The 12,152-nt window shown below is 38.8% G+C and overlaps 1 protein-coding gene across 2 annotated transcripts; it reads right to left on the bottom strand.

Annotated features, from left to right (window-relative positions):
- Positions 1-1,541: 1,541 nt before the first annotated feature.
- On the bottom strand, positions 1,542-7,370 carry LOC111380178. Of its 2 annotated transcripts, none has more exons than XM_023003668.1 (18): positions 7,083-7,367; positions 6,852-6,969; positions 6,567-6,754; positions 6,370-6,477; positions 6,099-6,163; positions 5,836-5,941; positions 5,536-5,619; positions 5,196-5,342; positions 4,970-5,098; positions 4,794-4,861; positions 4,485-4,518; positions 4,314-4,398; positions 3,214-3,281; positions 3,029-3,142; positions 2,897-2,932; positions 2,720-2,806; positions 2,023-2,114; positions 1,542-1,884 (listed from the first exon to the last, which is right to left on the bottom strand). In XM_023003668.1, exons 1-18 carry the CDS (start codon positions 7,221-7,223, stop codon positions 1,758-1,760), a joined length of 1,797 nt encoding a protein of 598 aa, XP_022859436.1. In that variant the 5' UTR covers positions 7,224-7,367; the 3' UTR covers positions 1,542-1,757. The 2 variants fall into 2 exon arrangements, 1 of the variants encoding a protein (XP_022859436.1); XR_002700144.1 differs by having other exon boundaries at positions 1,842-1,884; positions 3,037-3,142; positions 7,083-7,370.
- Positions 7,371-12,152: the final 4,782 nt, after the last annotated feature.

Below are 12,152 nucleotides of genomic sequence, written 5' to 3'. Positions count from 1 at the left end.
TTTAATTATCCTAAGCTGCTTGGCTGCCTTTTAAGCAGCTTCAAAATTTTAATTATTATTTTTTTATTATAATTTTTTAAAAGCTCGCGGGCCAGCTATGGCAAAGCCCGTATCCCCAAAATGGGGCTCGGGTCTACCAAGGCCCAAGTCGAGTCACAGCGGCCCAAGCCGACGAGCCCGATTGTCATTCCTAATTGTACTGATAATGTTCGATTTAAAATAAAAGTATAAAAATCGAAACCATCTAACTCAATGGTATCCTAAAACATACAAATAAGTAATTATTTTACTTGTGAGAAAAAGTAATAGACCTAACAAATCTTGTAAATAAAATAAAGTTGAAAGGCTTTCGTTCTAAAAATCATGCTACTTGTATAATTTATTTTATAACTTAGTTTACAATGCATGAATTGGCAAATATTACGTCCATTTATTTTAAAAACTATTTTTAAAATCAATTGCTATGATTTTTTCTACACACTTGTTGTCAACCAAGTTGTGTATAAACATTGTACAAGTGACTTTATTCTTGTCCTAATGGGAATAGGCGAAAACATAAACCTCGTTGACCTGCAGAAGCATTCGTTGACAGCATTTGAGTCTTCTTCCTGCATTGGTGGGACATCTATTTGGCGGATTAATAACCACATTAGACATGTTTTTCTTACAAGGGTGAATTTTACGTAATAGTATTGGATCAAGTAATCCTTTCTAGAATGAGTCGTACTGCACTTACAGAAAGGAAAGTCATATAATTTTTCCAAACAACTCATAGTGGGTGTGGGTGTGTGATATTTTTTGGCATTTTTTTTATCATACATGGACCCCATACATGTGTCTATTCTAATAGAACTCTGAGAATTGAAATTCTGTACAAATGGAAATTTCCTTCTGGAATACCCTCGCATCTTAAAAGTTCCGCTTAATCAGTTTAAACTCATTTGGGCACCCTCTGCTTAAATTTAGATTTAAGAGTGAATTTTAACTAATAATGTGATAATAATGTCAAGAGTAAATGTCCCTTCTTAAGAGACCCTCATTGCGAGGTGATATGGGTATTGGGGCGTGTTACTTCCATTTGAACAACATACTCAGAAGATTGATTCCATAAAGTCACCCAAGTTAAATTTGATGGGACAATATATTGTAACAATTCCTTGGGAATTTCACACCATATTCTAAAAAATCTGCCTTAATAAGTAAATTGAGCACCTTTATTTACAAGTCAATGTTAAGGAATGAGTTTTTCGTGATGTAATTTCTTATCTATGATGTAATAAAAGGTCTGAAAATTTTGCTCTCGAGTTTTTTGTACTATCAGATTTTTTCTTTTTTTCTTTCTCCTAATGATACGATTTAACCAAAAATGTAAGTCAAATTTAACAATTAATTTTCACTATACATTTTAATTAGATACAAAATTTTTATCAACTTTTCAACCAAACATCTTGTTATTATTATTATTTTTTTAATCAAAATCTGCTAAAATTTTAGTTTTGCTACACCAAACAGGAGCTTAAAATGAATCACAGGAAATTACATTAAAATAATCACCTTTTCTTTTTCTTCTAGTTGTTAAAACAAAAAATTGTTCATACAATTGTCTCTTTCTATTGCAGTAATTTAGCTGTAACTGCTAAATAATACAAAAAATGAGTGATATGTTCTGTCCAAATCATCCGGACAGATTTATTGGATGAATAACAGCTAAAGCATACACTAAACTCAAGAATGCATCTGCTGTCTCTCTATCAGCATCATTCTTCTCTACTATCTTTTCCCAGATTACTCAATTTGTAGTCTAAACCAGCTCCATATTTCCAGGCATCGAGCCGACGCCTCCATTCGTATTTCATTTTAGCTGGAAATGTGTTTAACAATGGCCTACAACAATTTATGTAGCAAGTCTTTATATCGTTTGCAAAATACTTGTACAATAAAATCCCCACAATGAGAAGTGTTGAAGGTTTCATGCTCTTCATCGAAAGAATAGATTAGACATGATAGGTGAAATTTTATTACCTTATCGCAGGGTCGAAGAAGGTGGAAAGAAAAGTATAATATCCCAACATGAAAAAATGTCCCGACCATTCGAGAAGCACGGGAATACCTACCTGCAAAGCAAAACCAAAGTACAAGTCCTCTTTTAACTGTAGTAAAATAATGGGTGTTGAACATCTAGATGTGACTACGGGATGATGTTAGATAATGACGAAATGTTCAGTAAGGAAGATTGGATAAAGTTGAATAGCATTAGGAATGAAAAAGAGTTAAAATCTTGTTTACTATATTGTGGAATTTTGTCGATTACCAAGTACCAAACATGCCCTGATTCAATTGCTAAGCTTATAAGCTCATAAGCCTCCGAACAAAGGAAATCCATGTAATATCTGAGAATCAACTGGACAATTATTTTGGACTATGTAGGTTTCTCATACCATGATGTCATCAGTGGACAGTTGGGCACTGCCCAGAATGCATTTTTGATGTCTTTAACAAGACTAATTTCACTTATTTCCCCACACTATGCACAATACACAAATTTTTGGATTCCGAAGATAATTTATATATAAAGAAGTATAGAGGAAGGAACATATAACACATGCAAAGAGGTGACAAGATTTCTCCTGGTTTATTACCAACTTTAAGAAAACACACTGACTGCTGTCAAAATGAAGACATCTGTCACAGTTAAAAAAGCAAGTAATTAGTATAGTACCTGCTTGAATATTGATGGTATAATCTGAGGCCTATTTAGCATTACGAGTCCCAGTGTCTTCACAAGAGGTCCGAATTGTATAACATCCTGTATCAAAACAGAGACATGCATAGCAAATATTAGTTTCTCTACAAATTCACAAGATGAAATAAAGAATGGAACGAAAGACAGATTAACCTGAAGAAATGGTCTCAGCACTGGATCCCCTAATTTCTGGTAGATTTTAACAAATGTGAGAACATTGGAAGGATAAAAGACGCTGATGGGGATGAAATTCTATATGAACGTAGCTTCATACAACAAGAATACCTGCATACTTTCAAAATTTGCGTACAGAAGCTCGTTGATGAAATTAGGTGAAACATTGGACTGTTTTTTGGCTGACATGGCTCTTTGAAACAGCCAGGATGCACTTAAGTTAGGCTGCACATTATGTTTTATCAATATAATAGAAGCATACGCCTTTTGATGTTTTACAAAGGAAATAAACTCACCATGTATGGATTCAACAGCGATAAACTCTTGGCATCCAGAAAATTGCCGTCGATCGCTTCATATATGCCTTGTATATCAGGAAAAAGAAAAACTCATATATCAGCAGACTTCTTGGTCTTGTTACCGCATATCAAAAGAAAAACATTTTATTTAGAAAGCTATATTCAATTTTCTGGATAGGTCGAGTTCCATGGGGTTTTTGTACATATGGGGACAAACTATGCCAGCATTATTATAAATCAAGAGAACGTGTTAATTTGCTGAAAGAAGGATACATGCAATTCACTTTCTAAGCACGTATAAGTGAGACCAGAGATGGAAATAAGACATTTATTTTGAAACTAACTTCCACCACACTGTCAAATAATTCCATTTTTTCACTTATAGGTATGAAAAAGCTATCCTGTCCAAACATGGTTGAAAACTAAAATTCATTTGAAAGTAAGTTCGGCTACTCTTAAGCTCAGCCAAACATGCTCAAAGGTATTCTGACGTATGTGAAGGAGAACATTACATGATTGAAATGTAAAATTATTTCTCATTAGGGGAACATCACACTCTTGAGTTTCTTGGGGCTATTTTGACATGATAGAGGTATAGGTAGGTACAGAAAATTCTCTTCTTTGAGGGTTCACTATGCTGACAACTTTGCTTTAAGCACACCTTTTTTTGCTCTCCGTAAATAAAAAAGAATTCGATTGATAAAAAGGTATACAAGAAAACATTAAGCAGTACGGATGTAATAACTTAAAATCTCATGAAATAGAAACACATGCTAAGATGTAAAACATCCATCTGTTGGTAATTATAGCATGCATGTTTTCCCCCTTGATTAATTGGTATGTTTTTTACTGTTGTGCATATTTTACATCTTAAACGTGTTTCTATGTCACAGGATTGCAAGTTATTAGAAAGCATGTATCACCCCCCACCCCCCCCACCCCGGTTGGTAGGTTCTGTTTCATGCTTTGCATTACAACACATTTATCACATGTAATGCAAAGCATGAAAGAATTAATGCTGATTTCTCCCTTGAAAAATTGATATTGCATAAAACAAGATAATGAAGAGATACAAAAACAATAAAATAATTGTATACCCATTGTTAATCTGCCAAGATGCCTGGTCAAGCTCCCGAAACCACCAAAAGAAACAGGTGATTGTACGCCGCTAGCATCCCCAAACTGTAGACATCATACTCAGTCAGCACTCAGTAGACAAATGAAAAATCATATGCCGTGGATTTTTGCGAGGATGTGAAGTAAATTACCTGTAGAACACGATCAAATGCTGCTGGCAATGGACTGTGAAATCAGTAAAAGGACAACAGAGAAGAGTAAGTCAGAATAAATAAGCTGCTCAAGAATTAGTCAGAGAAGAATTTATATTTACTAAATAAAAATGCAAAAACTACATATTCATGATTTTTTTGTCTATTAATTATCAAAAAGAGGAATGATTTAGAGTTACTCAAGGCATTATCAAATTCTCATTATGATCTGATTGGATGTCTGAAATATCGATTATATCATACAGGCAACAATTATCTCAATGTAACTCATGAATTTTAAACCTTTACCTCTCACGGTATGTAGGAAAAATGCCATATATCACTCTCAAGATGTCCAGATTGTCAAGAGACGTGCCCTGTGAAAATCTCCATATACGACTCAGTGTTCATGCAACTTTCATAAACATCGCATTTTTAGGAACTCATAATGATAAGGTTTGTGTGCCATAATTGAGGATTACAACCTGATACTTCGGCATCAAGTCCCAATAATCTTCTAGTAACTCCTCCAATTTTGGGCATCCTGGTTGAGGATCAACGTAGGTGAACATATACGTCGTTCGATCCAGAGGACCCGATCCAGCAGGAAATGCCTGCCAAACATTAGATTAAGCAGTTTATTTAAAATGATTAAACTCATTGAAACAAGGCTAGCAAGACGTGCACAAAAACACTTCTCACACATATTACCTCCCAGAAATATTGTACCGATGACATTCCAACGCTCTTCACAGAAGCATTACTAAATATGACATCACTTGTAGAATTGTCCTTGAAACCGCGACAACAAGAACCAACAACTAGGCAAACCCCATCTGGTTTCCTACCACGTCTAATCTGTTAGAATTTGAATGCTTTAGAAACAGTTCGATAAATGCATTCACTACCAATTATTAGCAAATAAACTATTTAAAAAAAAAAAAGAATCAATTAATAACTAAAAAGCTGAAATTAGAAGTGCGATTAACAAGGTTTCTAAGATTAGTACTAAGCCTCGAGTAGATTAAATGCTATTATAGGAAAGTTCAACCTGTTTTACCACGGGGGAAAAATTCCCCATCGCATCAATGATGAGACGTGATGACAAAATCTTTCCATCAGCTAATTGTAACACCTGCAGGAAGTAAGGTGAGAATAATAATGCAAGTTGAAGACATTTGCAGTGAGTATACTGGCCAGTTCTTATTATCCCAAGATTTCCTGCTTCTCATTCATCTAACACTCGTGTATGCATTTCTTTCATTGTTTTACCAAGAATCTATATATGTCTGCTAAGCCCGATAAATTATTCACATCGATACTATTTTACAGCAATTATTGGCACTCTTACAGCTGAATCATCATATGTGCATATGCGAGATACACTGCAGTCCTCAAAGATGATACCACCGAGGGAATTGAAACGCTCTCTCATGATCTCAATAAGCTTCACCGGACTGTAATAACATAGGAAATGAGAAATAAGACTTTGAAGTACTCATAAAAATAATAACAGCCGGCATAAAATGTTTGAAAAATGCGAGGCTAATTCAAATATAGATTACTAAAGATACGGCTTGTCTACAAAGTATAACAACACAATTAATAGCTTACGAAACACCAAGATTAAGGATATCACGAACCCAAATCTCGCCCCTTCCCTCAAATCCACATCTGTTCTGCAAAGTTCATTCAAAATCAATTGACATAAAAGCACATTGCTAATGGCAACAAATTGCTTCTTTAATGTATCTTATAAATGGGTGGTGGGGGGGGCGGGGGATAGAAATGTAAGTATTATATCAATTATAATGAATCAGTTAGATTTATAGACACGACACGAGTCTGAAACTAAAATATTTAGCACTGCTACTCAAGAGCGTACGGGATTAAAACTGGAAGAGATAGCATGGTCAATGTCATCTTCTGCTAGAATGCCAACTTCAACGAGCTCCAAAAGTTCTTTCCTCGATATATTCCATTCTTGTTCTCTCTGATGATTAACAACAAATAATTATAATTAAAAAACATTTATCTCTTCATAAATTACTAATTACCAAAGCCTACAACACCATGTGATACCCCTTTCAGTATAGTCCTTTCTACAATTCCAACTCGTAGACCTTTAGAACTCAATGCAGTTGCAATGAAGATTCCCAATGTACCTCCACAAACTACGATGTCAAACGTACCCACATATTTTTCAGCCTGATCAGAATCGTGAAATAAACCGGGAACCTTTGAAACTACTTGTTGGGGTTCCGGGATCGCTACAAATCAAATCTTTATATTAAGTTTTGTTCCAAGTCAATATGAAAATTCATTGCAACCAGAAATATTTATACACATATACTAACTAGTACTTACACGTTGGAGGGGAGCAAATGCTAGACCACAACTGGTCGAGTCTTTTCAAAGCATTATATGAGTAAGCACCACCAGCACCACCTACTTCCCCACTCACTGCTATATTCTCCATTATCCTCTACATAAGATTTATGCAAAAATCCAAATCAAGTCAATAAGCGTAAATGATAATTGGCACAATATGAAACAATTACGTCATAGCGAAAAAAAATAAAAATATAAAATTGGTACTTGGGTTCTGGAAGGAGAGGCTTGTGCATTCAGGTAATTTCTCCTTTTTCTCTGTAGAGATGGAGCTCCAAATGGGCACCCAAAAATGACTTCATTTTTTATGGCTATTTGATAATCATAATTCTGCATCATCATCATCATCTTGCTTCTTTCTGGAATATTTCGAAATTCTCCGATTCTTGGTTAAGGTGGTTTATCATGTAGTAACTATCAGAAAAATGTGCGAAGACAACGCTGTACACGCGTTACAATATTTTCTCCATTGAGCAGACCTTTTTGTAAAAAGAAAAACCACACAATTAACTAATGTTTGGCTGATGTTTGTAAATTATTTATAAAAATTCAAATCTTTTTTATATGTACATTTCGACGTAATATTATTCACTTTTCCATCACAAATATAAAATTTATAAATACTAACAATTGAAGACAAAAATGGAGGTTGAAATTGCTTAGCCTTATACAAAATGATAATTATTGACCCCAGAATATGTTGTCAACAGATATCGGACTCACCCGTGTACACGTAAGCCTAGTACAGCACATTAAGACATGTGGACGGTCTATAACTAGTACTAAAAGGGGCGTGAGAGCGGCTCAAAGGGGCAAGACGAGAACGTTCGGAATCCGACGAGATATTTGCATAACGATTGTACAATAATTATCAATCGATCTTTGTAGAATGCAAGTATGAATTCGAGTATGTTGCAAGAGAGTTAAATGTAAAGAATGTTGTATTGATTTTTATGTTGAATCTTGCATTACCCTTGTGAGAGATACATGGAGGAGTATTTATAGTATTACAACTTAAATCGTGTCCCTTGGTTGGGAGTACACGTGGCTTTATCTCGTAAGTTTATATGTCAAATTATAGGCATCGCATTTGACTTCTTAGCCTGTTACACATTTATTAATTGATTGCTCTACCACTACATTGACAAGACAAGACATTTGCACTTTATGATGGGTGTCCCATCAATCAATCAGGAAGGATCCTTGTGTAAGATCGGATCTCTAGGAAGGAGTGCTGCTTAGAGTCTCAGGACCTCGGAGAAGATTAGGCCTCAGAGGGAAGAGGGCCTCGGCTACAAGTTCACCTCGCCATATTAGTTCCGGCGTCAGCACTTGGGCCACGTCTAGCTTAGGGCCTTGGATAAGATGCCACGTGGTACGGAAGAGGTGGGCCATGGGCCCGGTGGGTCGGCCAAGTGTCAACACATAACAATAGTCCCCCGAGTTCAAGTATGGTCATTTATGTAATGCGTGAACTTTTATTGTGGTGAAGCGTGTGGGGTAAAAATTGAAAGAATTTTTTATACCTCAACTAATAGTCCCCCAAGTTCAAGTATAGGTATTTATATTATGGTTGGAGTTGAAAGTGGTGGTGTTGCTGTGATTGGAGAAGGTGACGAAGAAGTCGAGGTGGTGAAGTGGATCGAATATGCCGAGGCTTTGTGAAGATGTAGTTGAACTACGAAGAAGCAGACCAAGAAGTCGAGACGGTGAGTGGATCGAACATGTCGAGACTTGCGAAGATGTGGCTGAACTGCGAAGAAGCCAAGGCGGTGAGTGGATCAAACCTGTCGAGGCTCGTAAAGAGATGATTGTCTTCGATCTTTGTGCTAATGATTTGATGTTTTGTGCATGTTACCAAGAAAAGGTAGCTGAGCCGTTTCGACTTCCAAGGCACGTCTGGCTGCTACATGAATGTGCAATGATGGCTACAGCTGGGCCTTCTAGAAGGAGATGCGTTTGGAAAGGCACGTAGGGAGCACGTTTGAATCGAAGGTGTTGATTTTGAAAACGGTTTGAATTCTACGCCTCGGATTTGGTCTACAATGAAGGGTCCAGATTTGATGAGCCTTGATCTGATGGCTGGTGTTCGTCCTGGACTTGTATAAAAGGCAGGAGACTCCCATTTTTTGACCTTTCTATCTCTGCAATTCTCTGTGTTTTTTGAAATTATCATTTTCCGGTGTTGAAGCTTTGCTTTGTTCTCGTTTTCTCGCGTCCTTTAGTTTCCTTAGTCGATTGTGTAGGTATTTCTTGTGAGAATAACTTGTTTTGCGATCTTTGTCCTTTTTTTGAACTTATTCTGATATGGAGTCCACTTCAGGTAGGAGGCAGTCACTATCGCATCGTTTGGAGAGGGGGTAGTTCGTAGGGAGACTCCGAGGTCGAACATTATGCTATGACTGAGGAGCCCGTAAATTACGATGAGGAGTGGGGTGCGTCTCGGATACCCTCAAATATGACCTTAAAGAGGTTGGGGAGATAAGGGAGAAGTACTACGTGCCTCATAATATAGAAATGTTAGTCCCCGAGGCCGATGAATGGGCTTGTTATCCGAGGCTCGGATGTGTCGCAGTCAGTGAATACTTGTTTAAGACAGGTATGCTTCTTCATCTGCACCCCTTCTTCAGGGCAGTGCTAAGGAATTTTATGTTGTTGCCGACCTAGGTTCTGCCGAATGAGTGGAGCCAGTTGGTGAGGTCTTACTTCCTGTGGAAGGAAGTGTCGATGGGGGAGGATATGCCTTTGCATGTCTTCCAGACCATCTTCTAGCCCAGAGTCTTGGGCAAAGATGAGTCAAAGGAATGGTACTACATTAGTCCCTGAGGTCGCACACCCCTTTGTGGTAGGATTTTCTTCTTCCATCAATGGGTGGAAGGAGTCGTCGTTCTGGGTTTGGGGCAACTGGTAGGCAGTAGTTTGGGACAAAGCCTTGGCTTGCACGGTACTGACCCAGTACTACGAAGCTCGTGATTCCCCCAGCCTAAGCTGTACTTTACATTCTGTTGAGCTTTCTGGAATTTTTTTGCTAATTATTGTTGCATGTTTTGTAGACTCGAGTACGAGGTACCAACTCCACGAAACAGAGTTTGACGTCATAGAGAACGTTTACAAGCGTCCTCTGAAGCTTCGCCACTTCGATCATCTCATCGACCGAAGCCGTTATTTCCTTGACTTCGGACAGATGGCTTCTAAGGGTAAGAAGTGCCTATACTTTGTGATGGAAAAGTTTGCTTATTGATGTCGACCTCTGATCTCGACCTCTGATCTATTGTTCCCTTGTGTTGCAGATAAGTTTAAGAGGAGGGAGTACCCCGCCCTGACATGGCTACCATAATGAAGGCCACTACTATTGTTGGGGCTAGGCTTCTGAAACTTGGGTCAAGCGGGGCAAAAGAGATGAGAGGCAAGGTGGAGCACCTCTCCAAGATTAATACCTCCGAGGCTGCTGAGGAGGAGGCTCCTAAGATAGAGAAAGACAGGGAGCCTCGGGGAAAAGAGAAAGTCCCTGAGGATTCCTAGAAGAAGAGGAAGCTACTTCACCTCACCAGTTCTTCGGGGACGTTTGGGACTTCAATTTCCCAAACTAGCAAGGACTCCTGACCACCGAAGCTCATGACGCTTCCATGAAGGTGGTGAAGGTGGAAATGGTCCGAAAGGCCGAGGCTGAGGAGGCTACGGAAGAGCAGGGAGGTTGGCTGCTTTGAAGGCAAAAGAGGAGGTTGCGCAGTAGAAACCCGTAAGGACCCAGGGAAAATCCCCTAACTTCCTGGTTGGGCGTGACGAAGACCTTGCCCTAGCATTGTTGGAGGCTCTTCCTGAGGAGGTACGAGGTGCTGCAGCTAGTTTTTATAAATTTTGGATTGATAGGTAGGTGTTGCACGCCTCGTCACATCGTCGACCTCTCGAGGGCCCTGGTGAGCCAAAGTACGAGGACATTTTGCCTTGCATTGGAGTGTAGGGAGGTCCTCACTGACTTCTAAACGAGGACCATGTCCTCAGAAAAGAAGTTGGCCTCCGTTAAGGAGGAGTTGAAGAGGTTAAGGGCCGAGGTAGAGGAGACAAAGACCCAAAGAATTGAAGATGCTGCCAAGTTGGAATTTGCCTTGGCCCAAATAGAGGCCTTGAAGAAGGAGGCATATAAGTCTCAGTATAAGGTGGCCTTCCTCACTAAAAAGGTGGAGACATCAAATAATCATCAGAAGGTCACTGCTGAGACCCTGGAAAAAGCAAACCTTGAGCTTGCTGGGGCCAAAGATGCATATAATTTTCTAAATCACCAAATAAAATGGCATGTTGATGAATTGGCAAAGGCGAGGGACGCAGCCAAGGTGGCGGGGGAGGAGGCATTTAAAGAGTTCATTGCCAATTTCCACAACACCAAGGAGTACCAGAGCTTCAGCACATACTGGAGGAACTTCGACTACGCTGAGGTGATAGATACACTTGAGGAGCTTTATCCAGGCTACGACCTGTCCCAACTTAGGTCTGAGTTTGTAGATGAGGTGCCTCAGACTCCAGGTGAGGAAGCAGCAGGAGAAGAAGCAACAAAAGAACTGAAGAAGGGTTTGAAGCTCAAGATGCTGAAGCTCCTGCTGCAGAGGCACTCCCTCCATCATCCAAAGCTTAGTATAGGATTCATTTTCAGTTTATATCAATGTACTGGCTTTGAGTTCTCTTGTAATGTTTTTAGTATCAATGAATGCTATTTTGCAACATTTTTTTTCTTTTCAATATCATGTGCATAGACCTTGATAAATAATCAAGCATAAGTTTCAGTTAACAATCCGAACTTGACATCTTAACTTCCATCGCTTGAAATAGTCAAGCCATATAAATGATGACTTAATGAGTTTCACTTAGGTTCCATCGCTGGAAATAAACCACAATGTCCAAGTTGAATGAAGTATCTAATGTAAACTGAATAGGTTATTTGACTAGACCTTTCCATTGAGTTCGAATTAGGAAGGTAAAGCTATGGTGGATGAGATGTGCATGTAGAGACTTCTTCTTTTGGCGTTCAGCCTCAACAAAGGAAGACATCTGGAGTGAGCCTCGAAATTCGGACGAGGTGACCCCAGAGTTAGGAATCAGGACCTCGCCTCCGAGGCTTCCACGCTTCCCTACATGGTGGATGGTGCAGCCATGTAGAAGCTTCTTCCTTTGACATTCAGCCTTGCCAAAGGGAGGCATGTGAAGTGAGCCTCGTAGTTCGAGAAAGGTAACCCCAGAGTTGGGAATCAAGAACTCTTCTTCGAGGCTCCCACGCTTCCCTAC

This window comes from Olea europaea, unplaced genomic scaffold (genome assembly GCF_002742605.1).
Source record: "Olea europaea var. sylvestris unplaced genomic scaffold, O_europaea_v1 scaffold2103, whole genome shotgun sequence".
Taxonomy (NCBI): domain Eukaryota; kingdom Viridiplantae; phylum Streptophyta; class Magnoliopsida; order Lamiales; family Oleaceae; genus Olea; species Olea europaea.
This window is presented reverse-complemented; position numbering and strand designations above follow the sequence as displayed.

What these genes read in the sequence shown, in the direction of transcription:
- LOC111380178 (XM_023003668.1), bottom strand. Translation starts at nt 7,223, where the DNA reads ATGATGATGATGATGCAGAATTATGATTATCAAATAGCCATAAAAAAT. An exon ending in AAAGGACTATACTGAAAGGG is followed by an intron (nt 6,478 to 6,566) that starts GTATCACATGGT and finishes GTTAATCATCAG; the next exon opens with AGAGAACAAGAATGGAATAT. An exon ending in CGCTGTTGAATCCATACATG is followed by an intron (nt 3,143 to 3,213) that starts GTGAGTTTATTT and finishes CATAATGTGCAG; the next exon opens with CCTAACTTAAGTGCATCCTG.